Source organism: Apium graveolens, chromosome 11 (genome assembly GCF_009905375.1).
Source record: "Apium graveolens cultivar Ventura chromosome 11, ASM990537v1, whole genome shotgun sequence".
Classification (NCBI taxonomy): domain Eukaryota; kingdom Viridiplantae; phylum Streptophyta; class Magnoliopsida; order Apiales; family Apiaceae; genus Apium; species Apium graveolens.
This window is the reverse complement of record NC_133657.1, coordinates 201,479,868-201,505,584: the sequence shown is the minus strand read 5'-3', so window position 1 is coordinate 201,505,584 and position 25,717 is coordinate 201,479,868. Positions and strand designations below refer to the sequence as shown.

The 25,717-nt window shown below is 35.3% G+C and overlaps 1 protein-coding gene and 3 pseudogenes across 8 annotated transcripts; 3 read left to right on the top strand and 1 right to left on the bottom strand.

The window, feature by feature from the left end:
- Positions 1–6,934, top strand: part of LOC141696512 (xanthotoxol synthase-like) — a 66,008-nt pseudogene extending 59,074 nt beyond the window's left edge.
- LOC141698112 (putative NOT transcription complex subunit VIP2) lies at positions 3,364–6,017 on the bottom strand. Of its 8 annotated transcripts, none has more exons than XM_074502723.1 (8): positions 5,864–6,017; positions 4,935–5,736; positions 4,607–4,709; positions 4,245–4,480; positions 4,047–4,156; positions 3,897–3,949; positions 3,766–3,807; positions 3,364–3,605 (listed from the first exon to the last, which is right to left on the bottom strand). In XM_074502723.1, exons 4-8 carry the CDS (start codon positions 4,315–4,317, stop codon positions 3,452–3,454), a joined length of 432 nt encoding a protein of 143 aa, XP_074358824.1. In that variant the 5' UTR covers positions 4,318–4,480; positions 4,607–4,709; positions 4,935–5,736; positions 5,864–6,017; the 3' UTR covers positions 3,364–3,451. The 8 variants fall into 8 exon arrangements, with proteins under 8 accessions (XP_074358824.1, XP_074358826.1, XP_074358825.1 ...); XM_074502725.1 differs by having other exon boundaries at positions 4,245–4,470; XM_074502724.1 differs by having other exon boundaries at positions 4,935–5,622.
- Positions 6,935–9,416: 2,482 nt separating the features above from the next.
- Positions 9,417–10,373, top strand: LOC141696511 (xanthotoxol synthase-like; annotated as a pseudogene).
- Positions 10,374–18,111: 7,738 nt separating this feature from the next.
- On the top strand, positions 18,112–25,297 carry LOC141696790 (xanthotoxol synthase-like; annotated as a pseudogene).
- The last annotated feature ends 420 nt before the right edge of the window (positions 25,298–25,717 follow it).

Genomic DNA, 25,717 nt, shown 5'->3' with positions numbered 1-25,717 from the left:
GACTAAGAGGAATGTATAAACTAATGATTCCATAGATTCGATCGTGGTTTACAATTATAGGTTCCATCCGTATTGGTATCAGATCAATTCCCATGTTCCGATCTTTCCATGTTTTTTACCCAGGTTTGTTGATTTCCCATTAAGAATGAAATGGGCCTATTTTTCTATTCGGATTATTCCAATGTTTTATTTATGAATTTTTTTGGATGACTTAAAAGACTGCACAAATCAGGACTTGGAATACATTATCCAGAAATGGACATTTTCTGAATATTAAGATAGGCAGAGTTTCAAGATTCAGGATTCATCTTCTCAACAGTTACTCATTAAACGAATGACTCAACTAGTGAAAGCTCTAAGAGGGACATAGATTATTGATGAACTTGAAGTACTAGGCAAACTCAAGGACCTCATTAGAAAAGAACCTGGTTATGAGAAACTTACCTAAGCTTTGTAACTATGTACTGATCTAACTGTAAGCTGTATAAAAATTGTATTTTTTCAATCTTTCAATCTTATTATAATTGATTTTAGCTTGGGGTTAGTCTTGTTATCAGGCATGAACTTGTGAAAAGTAATCTTCTCATAAATTGGGGGAGATTTTTGTGCAAGACATGCGTGTATATAACAAGACTAAGTCATATTGACAGCCCTAAGAATAAGTTTTAAGATAATCTATATTTGTATTTTGTAATTGAATTCCTTGATTCTGTAAAAATGTTTAGTAGATTAGACTGACAGATTTTTATGTGAACAACCTTCAAGTTAAGGAATAAACTCTGGAAAAAGATCATATCCTGATCATGCCTCAAATAAAAGTATAGCAGCTTGGATTTGAATAAAACTGTTCTAGGAAAAATGTTCTAAGTCAGATATCGACAAGTCACGGATCAAGGGATATCGAGAAATCGGTCAAGAAGTCCAAAAGACTTATCGAGAAGTCCCAAGAGATATCGATAAATCAATCTACATGTAGAGATCTCAGATATCGACAAGTCAAATTTCCTATGTAGAGAACTGGAGATATCGACAAGTCATTTCTTCATATAGAGATCTAGAGATATCGACATCTCAAAAATCCTCATGTAGAGAACTCAAGATATCGACAAGTGAAAAGTCTATATCGAGAACTAGAGATGTCGACAAGCTATTCTATATGTCGAGAACTAAAGACCTCGACAAGTCATTTATATATGTCGAAAACTCGAGATATCGATATGCCATTTCACTTATCGATATGTCACTTCTCGACAAGAAAAAAGGAGGCCTCGAGAACCTATCTCATAATTTAAAATGCAGACAAGTTCAAGATTTAAGATTATCAGTCAACAAACAATTCATTCACTGAATTGGAAAGACTACAAAATTAGCTTGAAGAATATAAGATCAAGGGCCAAGATTCACTGGACAAAGGATGGTCACAGACCTATAAGATTCTGCACAGATTTGATAACACTGGAAAAGGAAATAGACTAGGTTGCTTTAGAAACTATGTTAGTACATTTTAGTGCAAGACAAACTTGATGAATACAATTAAGTGAGTTTTTGATAAATTGTTATGTGTGTTTACTGTCAGATAATTTACCTCTACCAATTCATACTTTCTTTGTTCAAAATAAGACAAACACTTTCAAAAGAGGATTAAAATTCAAGAAACACATTTAACCCCCCCTCTATGGTATATTTCATTGCACTCAATATCTAACAATGAGAAATTCTTTTTAAACAAAAAAATGTTTAATAAATAAGTAATGATCCGTTTTTATATTATGCTTCACTTTATATCTTAATTCAATTCTTTAAAACTAACTCTACAAATATTCCAGTAATTATGTTTATTTTAACAAAACCAATATTTGTTTAAAGTTAATAAATTGTCACTATTTACGACACTCACATATTATGAGTATGACTAAAATTAGAAGTAACAATGTAGGTTGTAAGAAGATGTGCATGTAAATATAAAGACTCGGGTTCGATTCTCATAAACAGTATTCTTTTATATAAATATTAAATAGAAGGGTAAAATTGTCATTTCACTGAGAATAAAAAATCTCACTAATTTTATCCCCTTGTTCTCTTATTATATATAGAAGAGATTTCATTTTTCACCTTTTATGGTTTAATGTTTTATTTTATTATCGGAAAAGGTAGATATTGATCCTACAATTATATCACCATGTCTACTTCTGTGTGTGGGTCTCTACCTCGTCACTCACTCGTGATTTTAATTCAGCCTTTATCTGCTTACACACAATACTATGCGTCAAAATCATAATTATTGTTTATGACAAAATGCACTAGAGGTGTCTTACAATAATCGGAAAAAGCCTTTCTCATACTCGTCCTGTCTCAATTTATCCATCTTATTTGATTTAGAAGTAGTAATTCTTTAAAAAATTATTTATTATTTTGAAAAACTGAAAAACAAATACAGGAGTGCAACATATTTACTTTCTAATGACATAATTTTTACTATAGTTTTCAATAGAGAATTTTAAATAAGAAATTTTCAATCAAAATTTGGTTAATTTGACCGCAAAAAATCAAAATAGATTGGTGCATTATTTACGATTTGGCTGTTGCTTTAAATTTTTGCAGAATATATTCATTGGAGGAATTGGTACGATTGGGAGTGCGTTGGTTTTTTCAATGACAACATTAATGCGTAACCAAGGAGTCATGAAGAAAGCTCATGAAGAGATTAGAAGGGTGATTAGGAAGAAAAAAATTGTTAACGGTGATGATATTCAGAATCTCCCTTACTTGTGACTAGTTCTGAAGGAGACACTGCGATTATACCCTCCAGGTCCACTACTAATTACGTGAGTTACAATGGGAACCTATATCCTTGCTGAAAATGATGATCATATGTACATGATCAAACCCAACACCGTAGTTTATGTAAACACGTAGGGAATTGGAGGAGACCCAAAGATTTGGAAAATCCCCTAGAGTTTAAGCCTGAAAGCACTACGCCATAGATGGCTTTTAGCAACACCAAAACTGTGTTGCTATAGATCCCTAAAAATGTTTTCCTAGGCAAAAAGAGGTCTATTGCAACACTTTTTCGGTGTTGGGTCTAAGGTTGTCACTATAGGTATCTAACCTTACAATAGTGTCAATCTATGGTAACACAGCAATATGTTGCTATAGATATCAATTGCAATATGATTTTTAGAGTATAGCAACACAGACTTGGTGTTGTAATAGGTATACTAACTGACACAAAATGGGCCCTACATGTGGGGCCCACTGGTGGGGCTCACATAGTGAGTCCCACATGTGCAATAAAATGAATATATAATATTTAAATATTTGAATTTAAAAAAAACTAAACCAAATATCCATTAAATTCCTTCTTTCATTCAATATAACATTCAACATCATTCAAAATTACATCCCAAATATCTAATAATAAACAACCATCAACTAAATCATCTTATTGCTATTAACAAAAATTAAAACTATTAGCACTATCTTTTAGACCTGGCCTAATATAAAATGCAAAATCAAACATCAAATCCACATCCGGCCCAGGATACCTACTCTTAACCATTAACCAGAACCGCTGCTCTCTGTGGTAGAACCATCCCCTGTTATATCTGGCAACATATTAATAAAGCAGCAATTAGAAACAATAACGCTGCCCCTTAAGTAAGCTAATTAAAAAGTGGAACCAGTGCCGTGGTGCTATAAGCTGGGACGATACAAACTTAACTTGGACTGATACAACAGTAAATGGTCATAAATATGATAACATACAATTTATTTGCAGTATATAATTGTGCCTCATCTTTTGGCATGCTGCATAAAAATAATGTACATATATAAATCAGTTGTGTGATCAGGAAGGACTAAATAAAAATAAAGAGATTTGAGTCCAAATACGCCACCTGTAGAATATATAGAACAATGTGTCCAACTGGACCTTTTGAAAATGGAGTTGCTGCAATCACAAATATTTAAGACACATTTGGTTAAAAAAAATGCATATACAGATTACTAAAATTGTTTAAAAATTATGAGATCCATGAGTGGCTTACATATAGGGAAGGTGGTTGTTTGGCATAATAGCACTGGGGCACAGTAAACTCTGGATCACCCTTGGCAGGATCATCAGACCACGGGGAACCATATGCTTTGTGCAGATTTTCTGCAAAATTAAAGTTTAATCCAAGCGTTGTCAAAACAATTACAACCAGCCTTTTCATCGTAACAAGTGAAGTTGTTTAGGACCTCACCTTTGGGTCGAATACACCAGCCTACTTGTTTAGCTCTGATATTGCAATTAGTACCCCTTGCTCTGACTTTCATTTATGATCAACAATGCTATATGTAGACTGATTTTCTCACAGTTATTTGTGATCAATGACTTGCGACAAGTCACAATGTTGGCTTAACTTGTTGCAAACTGTCTGGGATTCAATTCAGCACTCTGTCCCCATGCTAGGTAAAGATCTACGTTTGCTGCAAAAAGCTACATGTTCATAATTCTTAGTAGAAGATTCTAATTAGCCAGTAACACTGAATATATTAATACAACAGAATGAAAATATTTAAGAACAAACTCCAGCACAACTGATTGCGGACAACAGCTACTAACCTCCAGCTTCATTTCTGCCTGTGTGGATACTCTTCCGTGCCAGAGGAACAAACCTGAAGTAAGCATAAATTAAGTCGTTTCTGTTCCCCAAAACTTGTAGCACCTGCAATGAGATGAATCCACAACCAGCTAACAAAGTCAGCATACAACCAATTACCAAGATTAAAATACAGAACAGAAAGAATGCAATACATTTGCAGTCATCTCGTTAAGAATCAAATATCCTTTCTGAAATCCTGAACAGAAAGAATGCATTGCTTGACTAATTTTACAATAACAAAGTGATAAAATATTCTGGTAGATGGAAGGTAGTTAAGAACATTCTTACCTGCTGCACTTCATTTCTTGTGATTCTTCCATCTTCATTGTTGTCCACCCTGAGAAAGTAAACAAATAAATATAGATTATATCTCAATAACCAATTACTCTCACCTCATTTCATAATAGGGAACGTATGTGCCTGTGGTTATATTATTTTGGTTATATCTTGGTCTCTAGAGTTATAATATCCATGTAACATTCCAAAACTGAGTACATTAATCGTTTAAACCTTCTGTCTTAGTTGAAAATGCTTTTTTTTGCAAATTAAAAGGTTTGGAATTATTGTCCGCAAGGGTTGGCTCAGTTGGTTAAAGAGGGGATAACTATCTTGGTCACAGGTTCGAATCTCACGGGAGGAAAATTTATGATTATGGCTCCTCAGTGAGAGCCTGTCGCTTAAATACGGTTTACCTTGGTTCACGTGATTCACGTGGTTTACTCAGTTCGCACCCGAATGGTAGCGGCTGCGGATTATCTACGATTAAAAAAAGAGGTTTGGAATTACTATTTACGTAAAGTAAATTGCATGTCAAAGAAAATGTTTAGACGAGCGTCAAAACTTTGGTCTGTAATCTGCAACCAAAAATCGTGAAGCTCAACTTTAGTTATATGCCCGATCTTCTCATTCTGATGGCGACGTCGTCTTTCTAGTACATCAAACACCCCCTATGCAAACTCCTTGGAGTCGGCCATCCCTGTCATAGGATAAAACACCATATAATCAATCAGGTACTTGCCCACAGAAGCATAAACTTCTGTATAAACCGAGACCTCTCCTTGCATAGTGTCATTCAAAACTTTTTAAGTAACTGGAATCACAAAGAAGAAACGCTTAAGTAAATGTAAGAATCTGCCTACAACTATAAACAGACAAAATCAAAGGCACGAGTAGAGCATTACATGTGGATGAGAGAGAGAATGGGAGAGATTTCATACCTCTATTCTGCAAGGATTGTTCCTCCGATTAGAGCTCAAAACCATGGCCGCTTCTCGAATTCAGGGATAAGAGAATGATACTGTAATTAAAAGAGGGATGAAGAATCCCTAAATTCATTTCCCTCCTTTAATTTGCCTAAAATTTTTAAGTCCCGCTCTGTTCAAATTTTAGCCACCTGACCCAAAAATTTAGAGGCCAATATCCAAAATAAATATTAGCTTCCATCCTATTGCTTTTCATCATTTAATTTTTATTTTTTAAATTTTATATATATTCTTATACTTTTATATCATTATATTCATTACTATTATTATTGATTTAATAAATTTTAAATACTCAAAACAGTTACGAACTTTAATTTCTATAAAAAAATGGTTTAGTTATTTTCAAAACTAATAGTTTTATATAATTAATTATTAAAATTTATTCATTTATTATAAATTTTAAGAAAATATTTCAAAAATCATAAAATATAAATATTTTATTTATTTGGCGGAATTCTACTTTCCAGCAACCTCCATAAATTAATTTATTCATATCAATTATTTTTAAAGGCAAATTTAATTTTGAGTTAAAATTAAAATATTCTTTATTGAACTGTGTATACCAACACCACCTCGTTGATTGCAATAGAGAAGAGGTCTACGTTAACACCAAAGGTTTACTCGGCTATAGCAACATGTATGTATGCCTACGGTAACACCAAAATCAGGTTGTTGTGATAGGATCGTAATTTCATACCTACTACAACGTTTTCTAAGGCAACACCATGCAAAAAGTGAAATTAGGCCATCTATGGCATAGTGAAGATTTTTGGAAAGATCTGATTATAATTACGCGGGAACGCAATTTGAGTATCTACCATTTGGTACTGGAAGGAGAATTTGAGCATGAATGATCATAGGACAATCGAACGTGTAGCTTTGACTTGCTAATCTTCTTTATAGTTTCGACTGATAATCACCTACTGGGATGAAATTCGAGGACATCGACGATCAGCTTACTAATGGTTTAACTTTGAAAAAAAGAATCCACTCTACCTTCGACCCAAATTACATGTACGTCCATGATTATGTGTTCTGCAGGGACACATATACTGGGTAAGAAACGAGTATTACACAATGATTACACAAAAATTTCACAGTTAAACCCGAAACATTATCAAGAAAAATCTTATATCATTTTGGAGAACTTGAAAACAATGTGTATATCCATTGCATAACACCAAAAAATAAATAGTTTTAACACAAGAAATTAGACGCATCACAAAGAGTAAGATTAAGACTATGGAAAATATATGGCATATACAAAGCTCTTTGATTTATATCAAGTAATTTTTTTGAACTCCTTGATATTTTCCATTCATATTTGAACCATTGTCAAAACCTCGACCTCTGATATCCTCTACATTAAGATCGAAATATTTTAAAGAACTTACCAATTCACCAAAGATGCCTAATCCGGATGTGTCATCTACATTAAGAAATTCAAGAAAGAACTCTTCTATTTTAATTTTATTATTTGACATGTTCACACTTTGCACAAGCAAAGTCATTTGTTCTTGATGACGTATATCCGGAATGCAATCAAGAATAATCGAGAAATATTTAGCCTCTTTAACCACACTTAAAATGGAACTTATAACACTATGAGCCAAAAGAGAAATTAACTCATTTTGAACTTTGTTGCCAAGACAATGATGATGCATCTCATAATTTGGATTCTTATAACATGATCTTCAATACCAAATCAAATTCCGCAATCATCTCAATTAATCCCAAAAGGTTACCATTACTTTCTTGGTGGAGTTTCTTATTAGACCCTCTAAAAGTAAAATTATTTTAACAAGACATTTCAGAACCGAAATTATTCTTATCAATACTTCTTTCCAACATTCCTTGTCCTGGGATATTTCTTGTTGGAGATCTTTATCAATGGTTTGATTTTTATTCAATCTCAATTTTAATTCATTCCAATTGTTCGTGTTAGTGATATGCTCAACACTATTTTCATGTTGTTTGAGCCTCTCACCGAGATGTTTCCAATCTCTCTACCCATCATTTGCTAATGAACTTTTCATTTGATGAGATTCGAACAACTTACAACAAAAACAATAGACGTTATGCACTAGTCTACAATAAATTAACAATTTTCTAAGAACAACCTCCCAATTATTTAATCCTCTAGAATAAGAAGCATATGAAAAATGTCTTGAAGTATCATCAAGTTAAAATGTGAGATTTAATTCCCTTATAGGCCCTATTTCAACTAAGACATCCCTCTCATTGTTGTTTAAATTATCCGAATTTTTAGGATCATAAATATCTTTAAAAAGAAGACATGACTCATCTTCTTTAAGCCTTACATTTTCCTCATTCAAAATCGCATATTCTACATTTAAATTCTCCAAATTTTCATTACCAATCCCCGAGCCCTCCAAAATTTTACATTTTTACTTAATTCTTGTTCTGAAGTTTCTACCTTTTTAATATCAAAATTGTCCATAGCTCCCTACTAACTCATTTACTCGCTTTCTCTTTTATCTTTTCTCATTTTCGGATGGTTGCTTTGGTGGCATTGTAATACGTAAAAATAAAACAACTAATGGATGTAAAAGAAGGATATCACCTTGAATAGAAAATTTTAAAATCCAAATTTTAAAGCATTCACAATTTTGAAATTTGAAGTAAGATTGCTTTAATCTTGATTATAGCCTGTGAAATTATAAAAAGAAGATTAAAACATAATGAGAAAATTAGCGTTAAAAGAGCCCTAAATTGAATAAGATCACAAACCCTGAATTTCCCTTAATTCTATAAAATTTACGATGTTATGTCTATAATTATAATATGTAAATATAATTTTTGTCAAAATTTAGGCCCATAGCCAAACAGGCCCATGGCAAGTAATTTACCTGGTTGACCTGGTCATGGAACAGCCGTGGCAAAAAGGTGTTAAACATTATATGTACCACAAATATGTATGTGTATAATGATGAAAAAATTATATTTTATTTAGTATTTGTACACCCTGTGCCAAATATTTTTTTTAAGAATTAATTAAACACGTATATGCAAGTAGTCTAACCCTTGAAGGGAGCTCAAGAGCTCACCCGGGCCAAATCTTGCCATATCAAGTTGTCAACTCAATCTGCCTTAACTTGACGCATTTTACTTAATTAACATTTTTTGACAACCTCAATTAAACACATATATGCAAGTAGTCTAACCCTTGAAGGGAGCTCAAGAGCTCACCCCGGGCCAAATCTTGCAATATCAAGTTGTCAACTCAATCTGCCTTAACTTGACGCATTTTACTTAATTAACATTTTTTGACAACCTCGTATATAATGGAGTGCTAACAAATACTATATGTTATTACATTGATGGGACAGGCATGTATACTTTAAAGAAGAACAAAGATTGGTCGATTTCATATAACCTAATGCCTTTAAATAATTTAGATTTGAAACTATTCAAATTTAAACAAATAAGCTAGTATATATATTGTGCAGCAAGTATAGTCCATAGACCATAGTTATTAACACTGGAGATGGATCCTGTAGTAATTTTTCTCATTCTTGCATTTCCAATTGCATATCTCTTGTGTTATCACAATAAAAGAGTCGATGGTCTTTCTGCACCACCCGGTCCAGGAGGGCATCCGTTCATCGGAAACTTTTACCAAATATATAAATCTACATGCGCTAACGAGTATATCTCGAACCTATCAAAATAATATGGATCTATCATGACTTTACGTCTGGGCTCAGTCCCAGTACTTATTGTTTCATCACCAAAAATGGCGCAAGAAGTGTTGAGAACTCAAGATCTTAGCTACTGTAATAGGATTGAGATGACTAGAATGAAAAAATTGTGGTACAATGGACGAGATATGGCATTTTCTCCCTATAATGACCATTGGAGGCAGGTGAGAAAGTTGTGTACACTCGAATTATTCACTCAAAAAAGAGCTCAGCTATCTTTTCATCCGGTTCGTGAAGATGAGGTTGCTCAAATGATTGGACGAATTGCGGAGGCAGCTTCTGCTTCAAAACATGTGAACGGATTTGAATATTTTTCGAATTATGCTACTTCAATTACTTCTAGAGTTGCATTTGGGAAGAGGTATGATGAAGACACTTTAGGAAAAGAGAAATTCAGAAGAATGGTGGCAGATATCAAAACCATGTTACCTGCCTTTTTTGTTTCGGATTTATTTCCTATGTTCGGCTGGATTGATAGACTCAGTGGATTATGGGCTATACTTGATAGGAATTTCAAAGAGATGGATAAGTTCTACCAAGAACTTATTGATGAACACTCCAAGCCTGACAGACCCAAGTCCTCGACAGAGGATCTCATTGATGTCATGCTAAAAAAGAAAAGCTCTACTCTACCAGTGGATAGCATGAAAGTAATTCTTTTGGTAATTTGCTTCTTTCACTCTTTAGGGATAAATATCAAGTTCATGATTGATTGCAGCCAAATGACTCAGTTTATTCACTGACTACAAATTTGACTCACTTTACTCACTCATTTAATTAAAATGTACATGCCGTTAAAAGTCAATGAAGATTGTAACGGTCAGATCTGATGTAGCATGAACAGAGACCAATCAGCTGAGCTGTAGATGACGTGGACTGTACAACGGCTACATCTGCCCTTTATATACATACACATACAACCCATACTTGATATTTATCCCCTAAATATTTTAGGGTTCTTCTTTTCCATGGCAACAATAAGCACAACAAGATCTTCTCACCCCATGTCCTCAAGAAGTTCTTCTGGGTTCATTTACGATTGTGGTGATAGGGGGAAAATGTATACGTCTTGGTCCTTGAGAAATCCAGGACGAAGGTTTTATACGTGTTCTCACTCCCAAGTAAGACATTTGTGATAGCATTAAAGATGATGTTAGTGAATTAATTTTGAATTAAAAAATTAAAATTTGAAACTTGCAGGATAGCAGGTGTGACTATTTTCAATGGTATCATACGGATTTCGGGGAAGGAATGTTGAAGTTATCACTCATCTCAATAATCGAAGAATTTACTTAGAAGCAAAGATAGAGTTGCTCGAAGAGAAGATTGTGATGCTCGAAGAAAAAGTAGCAAAGAAGAAGGAAAAGAACAGGGAGAAGAAAGTGAAATTTGGCAAGTATTGGAAGATACTAAAGATGTCTGGATTTGTAACTGTTGTGTTCATTGATGTGTTGGTGATAAAGTCCCAGCAGAAGAAGAATGTGAATGGTGGATGGCTCTATGTTATGTAATTTGTATGTTAGTGGTGTGAATTTCAGTTAGTGGATGGCTTCATATTGTGTTGCCACTGATGAATTTTGTGCAATTATAATGCATCCGTATGGCTCAGTGTCCATATACTAGCAATATTTAAATGAATGGAATGAATGAAATTATAGCATTATGAAGATTGGTGTGAAATAAGCTGCTAATGTAGATAACTTCATTCAGTCATTACATGGTCCCAAATTTTGAAACATAAGTTTTACATACTTAACCATACCAAAATGAGGTCTACTTGACCATACTTAAGACAAAAATATAGCCATCCCAAAGTTATGATTCAACTGACCATACTTAACATAAGTACATTGTTTGGGACTGATTACACTAAACCCAAAAATATAAAGTTCATAATTAAAAACCCTTAATCATCATCAAGGTTGACAGGATCATCCGACGTATTTTTAAAAGTGAACTTTGTCTTCAACCATAATCTGTTGCTCCTCCTTGGTTCTGGTTCTACCTCATCTTCATCGCTTTCTTCTTCTTCTTCTTCTCCAGACATGACTTCATCACCCTCTTATTCTCCTTCTGATTCTTCATGATCTACCTCTTCAGATTCTTCATCACCTTCTTCTCCACTGTCTACTTCAGCACCTTCTTCAGCAAGGCCTTCCATGGTTTTCTCTGTACTTGGTCCATCTGCTGCCATAGTAGGAGTTACATGTGCATCACCATGTTTAAATGGTGGAGTACTAACACATGGAGTCCCATTTGGCATATGGCCTGTTGACACAAACCCAGGATTAGGCATGAATAGTTTACCTCCACAAGCTCCTAAGAGCATTTCCTGAAATGACTGAGTCCTTGGAGTAGGTTGAGTAGTCAAGGTTTCATGGTTGCTAGGCACTTTGTTGCTTTCTTTAAAAACCTCAATCAAGTCATCATATGTATCATGAAGAATGTTGTCATCATAGGCTGCAAGGATGTCTTCTAGCTGACCAGCAAATTCTTCCTCCTCAATCACTGGTTCAATTTGTTTTTGCTGACATTTTTTGGCCATCCAGAAGGGCCTATCTTTTCTCTTGGTTTGAGACTTGTTCTTCATTTATTCTTTCCCCTTCCCTTTCCCAGTAGATGCTTTAACCTTGGATGTTTCCCTTGGTTCTCCAATGACAATACCTGGTAAGGCCCTCCTTACTGGCAACTCAGTCCTAGGCCTCTCCTCTTGTCCCTGTCTCTGTTCAGATTCTCCTTCCTCTTGGCCACCTTCACCACCTTCATCACATTCATCTTGTTTTTTAGCTTCATTTCCCCCCTGTTCTGTTGGTTATGTGGGCACTTAGGCTTCTTGTGTCCTGCTTGTCCACACAAATTGTAATGCATTTTCTTCCCACTAGTTAGTTTCTGCAAACCAGGCACTCCCTCTGTAGATTTACTCCTACTTTGACTACCCCCCTCCCAATGCTCTCTTCTCCTTAATCTTTTGGGCCTCCCTCTTAATTTCTTAGGAATGTCAGGTGGCAACATCACTGCTTTGTCTGTCATCTCCCAAAAATCCTCCCCTCTTAAAGCTTGCAAGGTTTGATTGTAAGACTTCATATACATTTCTTTGGTGTAATACTTTGAAATATACATGATAGGTTGATGTCTCCTATCATGTATAGCAGCCACAGCATGGGAACATGGGATCCCTGTTAGGTCCCATGCCCTACAATCACAAGTCCTATCTTCTATGTTGACAGCCACTGCTTTTGTGCCAAATTTTACCATATACTTTTTGTCCCCATCCCAACTGGCATGCCACTTTCTAGAGTTTTTTTACTGAAATGTCAAGCTTACCCTTTATTCTGGGGCAAATGACAATGTCAGCATGTTACATAGCCTCCCTATTTATCCTGATTCTCCTCATTATTTTGAAATGAAGTTTCTGCAACATTGTAAGAACTGGCATGTACCTACAAACATTATTAAAAAAAATCAGATAAATATAAAAAAAATCAGAAAGTATGCAATAAATAATTGTGAGATAATGTACCTCTCATTAACTATCCAGGAATTAAAGCACTCTGACATATTATTCTCCACATTGTCAGCATCACATTTATTCTGAAAAAAAATGCTTTTGACCAGCTTTTGGGATCCAGTTTGGAGAGGTGCTCATATGCTGATTTTGAGTGCCTTTGAAGAGCTTTCATTGCTTTCTGGTAGCCAGCTGGGTATGTTGCACATGCAGCCATCCAAAAATAATTTTTAACTAATCCAGTTGGCCACCTACACATATAATAATACTTAGAATTGTCAAAATCAGTTAGGGCCATCTTTAATAGAAATATCTTTATAATGTAACTACTTACTTTTTTCTCATATTATTTTATAAGTGTCTTGTGCATAATATGTGTTCTGTATGGGGTAGATATTCCTTCATTGCATTTCAAGTCCCTAGCATTTATTACACCATAAGAATACGCAATCAATATGAAACAACAACCAAAAAGCATAGTAATGTAAGTTACAAATAAATAAAGCATACCTTTTGTTGATCACTAATCACTGTGAGTCCAACTCCATTTCCAAGAATAAGATCTTCTCTAAGTAGTCCAAGGAACCATCTCCAACTTTCAGTACTTTCAGTACTTTCAGATTCTACCACTGCATATGCAACTGGGTACATCTGGTTATTACCATCCCTCCCAACTGCACTCAGCAACTGACCCCCACACACAGTTTTCAGGAAACATCCATCTACACCTAAAATTGGTCTACATCCCAACTTTTATCCTTCTTTCAATGCATGGTAGCATATGTAGATCCTTTGAAATTTATTCTGAGAATCATCGGTTATCCTGTTTGTCCTTATGTCAACCCTATTTCCTGGATTATTTTTTAGAATCTCAAAACCAAAATCCCACGCCCTGGCATAATGGTCTTTCAATGTCTCTATAACCCCAGCAAGAGCAGCTTGTCTAACCCTAGAACACTTTATCCTAGGGACTTCTATTTTAAGTTCTTTCCTTATTGTTTCCTGCATTTCTTTCACCTTCCACTGTGGATTCTTCCTGATTTTTTCACCATACATCTCTGTCAGTACTTTCACACTTACCAGTTTATTTTCATAAGGTTTTGTACACTAATGGTCATCAAGACATGTCTTGATCTGCACAGCTCCTCTTGCATTTTCTAGCCTACTGCACCATAAATAAAACTGACACCCTTTCTCACAGCCTACTTGCACCCTCTTACTATCATTTGCTATGAAATGCAAAGCTCTCCTCTCTCTAATTCCATACTCTCTTACCACTTTCCTGAACTCCTCAATAGATGCAAATTTCATCCCAACCTCCCATTTTACTATCCCTTCACTTTTATCTGGATTAAATACTTTTGTTCTCTTCTTTCTTCTGTTCCCAGGTGGAATGCCAATGTATCCCTGTTTGATATTTTCATCTTCACTTGAACTTTCATCAGACCTTAACTCATCACTGTTGTAGTCTTCCTCATCATAATCACTCCCTTCACTATCGGTATCAGGTATAACTTGTTTCCTCAGGTTTCTTGCCTCCACAAGCTCTTCATCACTTTCCTTATCAGTCAACCCCTCATAATCTAAATCTTCACTGTCCTCCTCACTAAATTCAACATTTTCATTTAAAGACTCTTCTACTTCTTCAACATGTTCATCTATCCTATGACCCCCACTACCACCAGCAGAACCACTAATATCTTCATCCATTATATCATCAGTAATTGGTGGTTTATCAGTAGATTGATTTTGATGATCCACATAAACATTCATTTTTTTTAATGGTAGAGACAGCTTAGTTAAATCCCTCATGGAGACATCATCATATAATAATCTAATACCTTTCTTGAAGCTATGACCATCATTTTGGAAGTAGTACAAATCAGTTGGGCTATAATTATATTTTTCTGCATAATCTTCAAATTCCAGTACAGATATTACATCAGTGTCAACATTTTCAATTACTTCTACAGACCCCCCCCCACATACCCAGCATTACCCTTCACGGGTTCAACTTTAAAAACCCCATGGTGATGTAAATAAAGGGTAACCCTAGAAGACATTCCTACATAACAAAGATTATATAACTTCGATTACACACTTTTATTACAAACAAACGAAGTAAACAGCAAACACGAGATGATATTCAACTGAATAACTAAAATATGGTGTCAAATAAGCACAACTCAGTATGCATGTCATACAGAAATCGTAAGTTTGTATATATATATCAATACATACCTTATACGGTGCTTTGATGATAGCAATCAGTCAGTTGTTCTTCAATCTTCCACAATCAACCCAGAAACGCAAGCAATCGATCGATTCCAAGAAAAAAGAGGATTAGGGTTTCATTTCTTCCCCTCTTTCAATTCCCGCTTCTTCTCCCTTTCTTTGACATAACTGATTCTCTTTTTTTTTAATTTTTAACTTGGACAGGTGCCACTTCGGCGACAGGTGTTGCCACTTCAGCGACAGGTGTTGCCATATCAACGACAGGTGTCGTCAGACGGAAAACTTAATGTTTAACGTTAAGTCTGACCAATTTCTTCATTGACTTTTAACGGCCTGTACATTTTAATTAAATGAGTGAGTAAAGTGAGTCAAATTTGTAGTCAGTGACCAAACTGAGTCATTTGGCTGCAATCAGTCATGAACTTGATATTTATCCCTCACTCTTTATCACTTTAACGTTTTTTAAAGTGATATTACATAAAAAAGTAGAAGTTGATCATTCAATTATATCACCATGTCTAGTTATGTGTGGGTCTCTACCTGGTCACTCACTCTACCAGGGAAACATATTGGGAAAGTAATATGAATAAAGCATATATTTGCATATATGCGGACCAGTTGTGATGATTTTGTTTTAATTTTGGAAAAAAAGAATCCAATCTACCTTCAACCCAAATTACATGTACGTCCATGATTATGTGTTCTTCAAGGACACATATTGGGTAAGAAACAAGTATTACACAAAGATTACATAAAGATTTCACAGTTAAACATGAAACATTGTCAAGAAAAATCTTAAATCTTTTAAGAGAACTTGAAAATAATGTGTATATCCGTTGCATAACACTAAAAGAAGAAATAGCTTTAACACAAGAATTAAACGCATCACAAAGAGTAAGATTAAGACTATGGAAAGCACATGGCATATACAAATCTCTTGGATTTATATCAAGTAACTTTTTTGAACTCCTTGATATTTTCCTTCCATATTAGAACCATTTTCATAACCTTGACCTCTAATATCATCTACATTAAGATCGAAAGACTTTAAAGAACTTATCAATTCATCAAATAAGCCTAATCCGGATGTGTCATTACATTCTAAAATTGAAGAAAGAACTCTTCTATTTTGATTTTATTACTTGACATGTTCACACTTTGCACAAGCAAAGTCACTTGTTCTTGATGACGTATATCCAGAATGTAATCAAGAATAACCGAGAAATATCTAGGCTCTTTAACAACACTTAAAATGGAAATTCTACCACTATGAGCCAAAAGAGAAATCAACTCATTTTGAATTTTGTTGCCAAGTCAATGATGATGCATCATATAATTTTGGATTCTTATAAAATGATCTTTCAATACCAAATCAAATTCCGCAATCATCTCATTTAATCCCAAAAGGTTACCACTACTTTCTTGGTGGAGTTTCTTATTAGACCCTCTAAAAGTCAAATTATTTTAGCAAGACATTTCACAACCGAAATTATTCTTATAAATACTTCTTTCCAATGTTCTTTCTCCTGGGATAATTCTTGTTGGAGATCATTATCAATGGTTTGATTTTTATTCAATCTCACTTTTAATTCATTCCAGTTGTTCATGTTAGTGATATGCTCAACACTATTTTTATGTTGTTTAAGCCTTTCACCGAGATGTTTCCAATCTCTCAACCCATCATTTGCTAATGAACTTTTTATTTGATGAGATTTGAACAACTTACAACAAAAATAATAGACGTTATCCACCAGTCTACAATAAATTAACAATTTTCTATGAACCACTCCCAATTATTAAATTCTCTAGAATAAGAAGCATATGAAAAATGTTTTGAAGTATCATCTAGTGGTTATGTGAGATTTAATTCCCTTATAGGCCCTTTTTCAACTAAGACATCCCTCTCATTGTTGTTTAAATTATCCCAATTTTTAGGATCATAAATATCTTGAAAAGGAAGACATGACTCATCTTATACAACCCTTACATTTTTCTCATTCAAAATCTCACATTCTACATTCAAATTCTCTAAATTTTCATTTCCAATCCCCGAGCACTCCAAATTTTTACTTAGTTCTTGTTCTGAAGTTTCTACCTTTTTAATAACAAAATTGTCCATGGCTCATTTTTGTGACTCTACTAACTCATTTACTCCCTTTCACTTTTTTCTTTTTTCATTTTCGGAGGGTTGCTTTGGTGGCATTGTACTCCGCAAAAATAAAACAACTAATGGATGTATAGGAAGAAAATCACCTTGAATATAAAATTTTAAAATCCAAACTCCAAAGCATTCACAATTTTGAAATTTGAAATAAGATTGCTTGAATCCTGATTATAGCGTGTGAAATCATAAAAAAAAGATTAAAACATAATCTGAAAATTAGCATAAAAAGAGCCCTAAATTGAATAAGATCACAAACTCTAAATTTCCTCTAATTATATAAAATTTACAATGTTATGTCTATGATTATGATATATAAATATAATTTATGTCAAAATTTAGGCCCCTAGCCAAACAGGCCCGACAAGATATACGTGTATAATGATGAAAAAATGATAATTGATTTAGTATTCGTACACCGTGTGCCAAATATATTTTTTTGGTAGTCGAACCCCTAAGCACCCTTCAAATAATGCCATATCAAGTTGTCAACTCGATCTGCCTTAACTTGACCGCATTTTACTTGATTAACAATTTTTGACAACTTAGTGTCTAATGGAGTGCTAACAAATACTATATGTTATTACATTGGTGGGGCAGGCATGTATACTTTAAAGAAGAACAAAGATTGCTCGATTTCTTTAAACCTAACGCCTTTAAATAATTTAGATTTGAAACTAATCAAAATTAAACAAATAAGCCGGTCTATATATCGTGCAGCAAGTATAGTCTATAGACTATAGTTATTAACACTGGAGATGGACCATGTAGTAATTTTTCTCATTCTTGCTTTTCCAATTGCATATCTCTTGTGTTATCACAATAAAAGAGTTGATGGTCTTTCTGCACCACCCGGTCCACGAGGCCTTCCGTTCATCGGAAACTTTTACCAAATATATAAATCTACATGCGCTCACGAGTATATCTCGAACCTATCGAAACAATATGGATCTCTCATGACTTTACGCCTGGGCTCAGTCCCAGTACTTATTGTTTCATCACCAACAATGGCGCAAGAAGTGTTGAAAACTCAAGATCTTGTCTACTGTAGCAGGGCTGAGATGACTGGAACGAAAAAATTGTCATATAATGGACGAGATATGGCTTTTCTCCGTATAATGACCACTGGAGGCATGTGAGGAAGTTGTGTACACTCGAATTATTCACTCAGAAAAGAGCTCAGCTTTCTTTTCGTCCGGTTCGTGAAGATGAGGTTGCTCGGATGATTGGACGATTTGCGGAGGCAGCTGCTGCTTCAAAACATGTGAACGGCTTTGAATATTTTTCGAATTATGCTACTTCAATTATTTCTAGAGTTGCATTTGGGAAGAGGTATGATGAAGACACTTTAGGAAAAGAGAAATTCAGAAGAATGGTGGCGGATATCGAAACCATGTTAACTGCCTTTTTTGTTTCAGATTTCTTTCCTATGTTCGGCTGGATTGATAGACTTGATACACAAAAACAAATATATATATATATATATATATATATGCGTTTAGTATGAAACTGGACGAACAATACTACACGTTTGCTGTTAAGATGTCTCTTTTTATTAATCAGCAAATGTAGAACTTAAAACAAAAGCATACAACGGAAACATGCTGAAAAATAGGACCACTCCTACCACTAAGACTCCACCTCTAACTTATTCAAAGACTCCTACTGAACTCCTAGAAAATAGCATGACCAAGTCATGTACTCAGACAAAATAAAACACTGGGAATTAAACAAAATACACAAGACATCGAATTAAATAAAACTAGTTTGAGATTAAAAATCCCAACATTGCCTCCCTTAATCTCAAACTGGTTTCTGCAGATCCTTAACTCCAAGCAAGTTACGCATCCTCTCGAACTTTATAGTTGCCAGGGCCTTAGTTAAACAGTCTGCACGCTGCTTGTCTCCACTTACATGTTTGACAACTATTTCCCCACGCTCCACACATTCTCTAATAAAATGAAATCGTATGTCAATATGCTTACTGCGACCATGGAACACCGGATTTTTAGCAAGATCAATCGCGGACTTATTATCAATGAATAACACCACTGGACCAATTGACTCTCCTGTAATCTGTTGTAACACATTCCGAACCCATATGCCTTGACAAGCAGCTGATGTTGCAGCCATGAACTCAGCTTCACATGATGATAACGCCACCACCCTTTGCTTCTGTGACACCCACGAGATTAAGCTATCATTCAAATAATAAACCATACCACTTGTGCTTTTCCTGTCATCAAGAGTTCCACCCAAATCACTGTCCGAAAAACCAGTAACCACATTATTTCCGCTGTTTTGAGCATAAATTAACCCGTACTGTAGTGTCCCCTTGATATAACGTAAAATCCTTTTCACTGCACCCAGATGAAGAATCGTAGGACTATCCATGTATCGGCTCACCATACCCACAGAAAAAGCTATATCCGGACGAGTATTAACCAAATATCTGAGCCCTCCAACTAAACTTCTGTACATTGTAGCATCCACCTTCTTTCCATTCTCATCTTTTGTAATCTGATCTTTAGGATCCATGGGGAATTTTGTAGGATTGCAGCCCTTTAACCCTGCTTTCTCCAGCAATTTTTCTGCATAACCGGACTGCTTTAATTCAATGAAATCTTTCTCTTGTTTCACCTCGATCCCCAGATAATAACTTAATCTCCCGAGGTCTGTCATCTCAAAATTACTTGCCATTTGTATCTTGAATTCCTCTATTTTCTTCACATCTTGACCAGTGACTAAGATATCATCCACATACACTGCTATAATCAGACAATCACTTCCCTTTCCTCGAGTGTATACTGCATTCTCATAAGGACAACGCTCAAAACCCAAGTCCTTTAAACTCTGATTCAGTTTAGCGTACCACGCCCTAGGAGCTTGACGCAAACCATACAATGCCTTGATCAATTTATAAACCAAATGCTCCTTACCATCTCTTTCAAATCCCTCCGGTTGTGATACATACACGTCTTCGGTGATTTCTCCATTTAAAATGCAGTTTTTACATCCAAGTGGTGAACTTCCCAAGAGTTTTTCGCTGCCAATGCAAGCAATAATCTCACCATTTCCAATCGTGTGACAGGCGCAAACACTTCCTCGTAATCTATGCCGTATTCCTGAGCATATCCCTTCGCGACAAGTCGAGCTTTGTGCTTGACTATGTTGCCAGCTGCGTCTTTTTTAGCTTAAATATCCACTTCAGCCCTATTACCTTGTGTCCAGTTGGAAGTTCCGCGAGTCTCCAAGTATTATTCTTTTCAATTGATTCAATCTCTGCCTCCATAGCTCTTTTCCAGCTTTTATCTTTCGATGCTTCCCTGTAATTAGCTGGTTCTTCTGTCCCCATCAGATATAATTCTTCATCTAGAGTAACTTCTTCGGTGTCATTATACACATCTTCTATTAATCGCGTGCGTCTCGGTTCAGTACTGTCATCATAATTCTCTATGTTCATCCTTGAAGCAGTATTCTGTGCTGCAGGCGTGACTGCCTCCAATTCCTCTCTGAATTCTGTATGTGTTTGACCTCCACTTTCTTCACTTTCTTCAAATATTTCTGCATCAACAGGAAACATCACCTGTGACGCCTCTTCGTCCTCTTTCTTATCCCATGACCATGATTTTTCCTCATCAAATACTACATCCTTGCTTACATAGATTCTCCTCTCTTCGGGACTATAGAGTCGATAACCTTTTGTGCCACTCTCTCTGCCCAAGTTTATGACTTGCATACTTCGATCATCTAATTTTCGAGTACCCTGACTTGGTATTTTCATGTGACCAATACAACCAAAAACCCTTATATGTGCTACAACTGGCTTAGAATGAGACCAGGCTTCATATGGAGTTGTCCCCGTTAGTGCTCTCGTAGGAAGTCTGTTAAGAATATAAACGGCATGTCTCACCGCTTCTCCCCAAAAATAAGCAGGCAAATTCCTTCCCTTTAGAAAGCTTCGTGTCATCTCCATTACGGTCCTGTTTCTTCTTTCGACAACGCCGTTTTGTTGTGGCGTGTATGGATTAGTGTAGTGCCTCACTATTCCCATCTCCTCACAATAATTCTTGAACTCATTAGACATAAATTCTCCCCCTCTATCCGTTCTTAGTACTTTGATTTTTCGATCACCTCCATCTTCAACCAATGCCCTGAATTTTTTGAATGCTTCGAAGGCCTCACTTTTATTTTTGAGAAAGTATACCCACATTACACGACTGAAATCATCTACTAACAGAAAGAAATACCTGTTTCCGGAGGCCGTTTCTGGCGTTATAGGACCACACAAATCAGCATGTACGAGCTCCAGAATTTTCTTAGCAGTAAAACTTGATTTTTTCGGTATTTGCTTCCTTGCTTGCTTTGATAGTAAACAGCCATCACATAAATCCTTCGGTTGCACAATCTTTGGTAACCCTCTCACCATCTCATCCTTGAACATCATGGCTAGTGCTTGATAATTCACATGACCCATCCTAGCATGCCATAATTTTGATGTGTCCTCCAATTTAGTCATCAAACAACACTTATTCTCAGTTTCAATTATTATCTTGTATAATCGATTCTGAGATTTCTTAATTTTCATTAGCAGCTTTTCTTCCTTATCAAACACCCACATAAACTCTCCTCTAATCACTATCTTGTTACCCTCCTCCGTTAGTTGTCCAACACTTATAATATTACTACGGAGACTAGGGATAAAATATACCTCATTGAGAACTCTTTCTTGCCCATCTTTGCATTTGAGAGCTATAGTACCCCTTCCTTGAATGTCAACCTTGGAACCATCTCCAAATTTCACTCTACCTGTGATGCTTTCATCGAGTTTCTTAAACTTAGATTTTTGACCAGTCATATGATTACTGGCGCCGTTATCCAAGTACCACACATTCGATTCTTGCTCCTTTTCTACAGTTTTCTCTCTCAAACTTGGCTTTACATCACTTTCATCCAAGAGCAGCATCTTTGACTCGGTTCGCTCGCACTTTGCCAGCAAAAGTGCTGGTTCGTCATCTTCCATTTGTGTCAAGTTTGATTCCTGCTTTTGTTCCCGATTTTGCTTTGGCTTTTTGCACTCAAATGCGAAATGCCCATACCCGCTACAATTAAAGCACCTTACACGACTTTTGTCTCGACTTTTTATACTTGGAGTCTGGCTTTCACCCGTCCTGTTGCTGCGTTTCAGCCACTCTTCTCGTGTTAGGAGTAGTTTCCCTTCATTGTTCTCTCTTTTCCGCCATTCTTCTTCAGTGAGTAACAATTTCCCCTCACTTACCTCGTTTTTACCCTTAATTCTTTCATCATATGCCTTCAGTGCTCCAACTGCATCCTCCACAGACATAATATCAAGATTTCCGAACTGTTCCATTGTTGACGTGATCTGTAAGAACTTTGTAGGCATGGCACGTAGTAATTTTTTCACTACGTACGACTCTTTCACCTCCTCCCCTAAAGCTCTTATATTAGTCACAAGACCATTAAGCTTCATGTAAAAATCTTCGAGTTGATCCGACTCCTTCATGCTTAAGGCCTCAAATTCCGTCTTTAAGGTCTGAATTCTAGCTGCCTTCACCTGATCTGCTCCTTGACGCAGAGTTTTAATGGCGTCCCACGCTGCCTTTGCAGTTTTCTTCTCGGCAATCGATAATAGCACGTCTTCTGGGATTCCCTGATAGATCATTGCTAAAGCAATCTTATCTATTTTGTCCTCAACTGCCACTTTCGGATCGATTGGTTCAACAGTACCCCATACACCTTGGGCTTGCATAACTACCTTCATTTTGAGGGACCAAGACGTATAGTTAGTCCTGTCCAGCATTGGATAACTTAACCCAAATGACCCTCCTTTCAACTTGTTCACATCCACATTCGACATCTCTGACTCTCACCTCGTGACCTGGTTGCTCTGATACCAAGTGATACACAAAAACAAATATATATATATATATATATATATATATATGCGTTTAGTATGAAACTGGACGAACAATACTACACGTTTGCTGTTAAGATGTCTCTTTTTATTAATCAGCAAATGTAGAACTTAAAACAAAAGCATACAACGGAAACATGCTGAAAAATAGGACCACTCCTACCACTAAGACTCCACCTCTAACTTATTCAAAGACTCCTACTGAACTCCTAGAAAATAGCATGACCAAGTCATGTACTCAGACAAAATAAAACACTGGGAATTAAACAAAATACACAAGACATCGAATTAAATAAAACTAGTTTGAGATTAAAAATCCCAACAAGACTCAGTGGATTACGGGCTATACTTGAACGGAATTTCAAAGAGATGGATATGTTCTACCAAGAAATTATTGATGAACACTCCAATCCTGAAAGACCCAAGTCTTCGACAGAGGATCTCATTGATGTCATGCTAAAAAAGAAAAGCTCTACTCTAACAGTGGATAGCATGAAAGCAATTCTTTTGGTAATTTGCTTCTTTCACTCTTTATCACTCTTACATTTTTTAAAGTGAAGCACCTTTTAGGGTTTAATGTTTTAATCTATTAACCAAAAAAGTAGAAGTTGATCCTACAATTATATCACCATGTCTAGTTATGTGTGGGTCTCTACCTAGTCACTCACTAGTGATTTTAATTCAACCTTTAGCTGCTTACACACGCTACTATGTTTCAAACTCACAATTATTGTTTATGAGAGAATGCACTAGAATCAATCTATCACTCTTATTTGATTTGTATGGTTAATTTGACTCAGTTTTAGGAGAATTTTTTCAAAAAATTATTTAATATATTAAAAAACTGAAAAATAAATACTAAAGTGCGGTAGATATACTTTCTAGTGATATAATTTTTATAATTGTTGTCAATAATGTACGGTAATTATTTTTTAGTCAAAATTTGATTAATTTGATCACAAAAAATCAAAAAAGATTAATGCATTATTCACGATTTAGTTGTTGCTTTAAATGTTTGCAGGATGTATTCAGTGGAGGAATTAGTTCGACTGGGAGTGCGTTGGTATTTTCAATGACTGCATTACTGCGTAACCAAAGAGTCATGAAGAAAGCTCAGGAAGAGATTAGAAGGGTGATTGGGAAGAAAGGAATTGTCAACGAAGATGATATTCAGAATCTCCCTTACTTGAGACTAATTGTGAAGGAGACATTGAGATTATATCCTCCGGGCCCACTATTAGTTCCCCGAGTAACAATGGGAACCTCTATCCTTGGTGAAGATGAAGATCATATGTACATGATCAAACCTAACACCATAGTTTATGTAAATACGTGGGGAATTGGAAGAGACCCGAAAATTTGGAAAAATCCCCTCGAGTTTGAGCCTGAAAGATTTTTGGAAAGACCTGATTATAATTACGCAGGAACACAATTTGAGTATCTACCATTTGGTGCTGGAAGGAGAATTTGTGTCGGAATTATCATAGGAAAATCGAACGTGGAGCTCGGACTTGCTAATCTTCTTTACAGTTTCGACTGGGAACCACCTATTGGGATGAAAATTGAGGACATTGAAGATCAGCCTACGAATGGTTTAATTTTGACAAAAAAGAATCCACTCTACCTTCGACCCAAATTACATGTAAGTCCATGATTATGTGTTCTACAGGGAGACATATTGGGAAAGTAATATGAAAAAAACATATATTTGCATATATGCGGACCGGTTGTGATGATTTTGTTTTATCTCCTAATCTTAAATTGTCGAAGTTGTACTTGATCTTATCTATTACTATTATATAAAAGTTGAAACATTGAAAGTTTTAGTAAAGTGCGTATTTTTTGGTACACGCTGAATTTATTGAATTACCCTTATTTAAATTTTTTTATTAGCCTTAGTAATCGAATTATAATAGAAAAAGAAATAAAAATCATTTTCAACTATAACACGTTACCTTTTTTGTGTCTCTCAATTAAAACAACTTCTCTAAATATCACGGACAAGTTTATTTAATAAAATAGAATAATAATATTATAACCACTAATAACTAATAAATTACCTTTTTGAGCTACTTAATTATTTATTATATTTAATTATTATTTTACTTAAAGACTTTGTTAAGATCATTGAGTTTAGCAATCCATATATTCTTAAATGCTTTACAAGAATAACTTAGCATGAACATCCTAATTCCTCGATATTCGACGACAATAACAATCTCATCTTATAATGCAAAAACCCTTTGTTCTT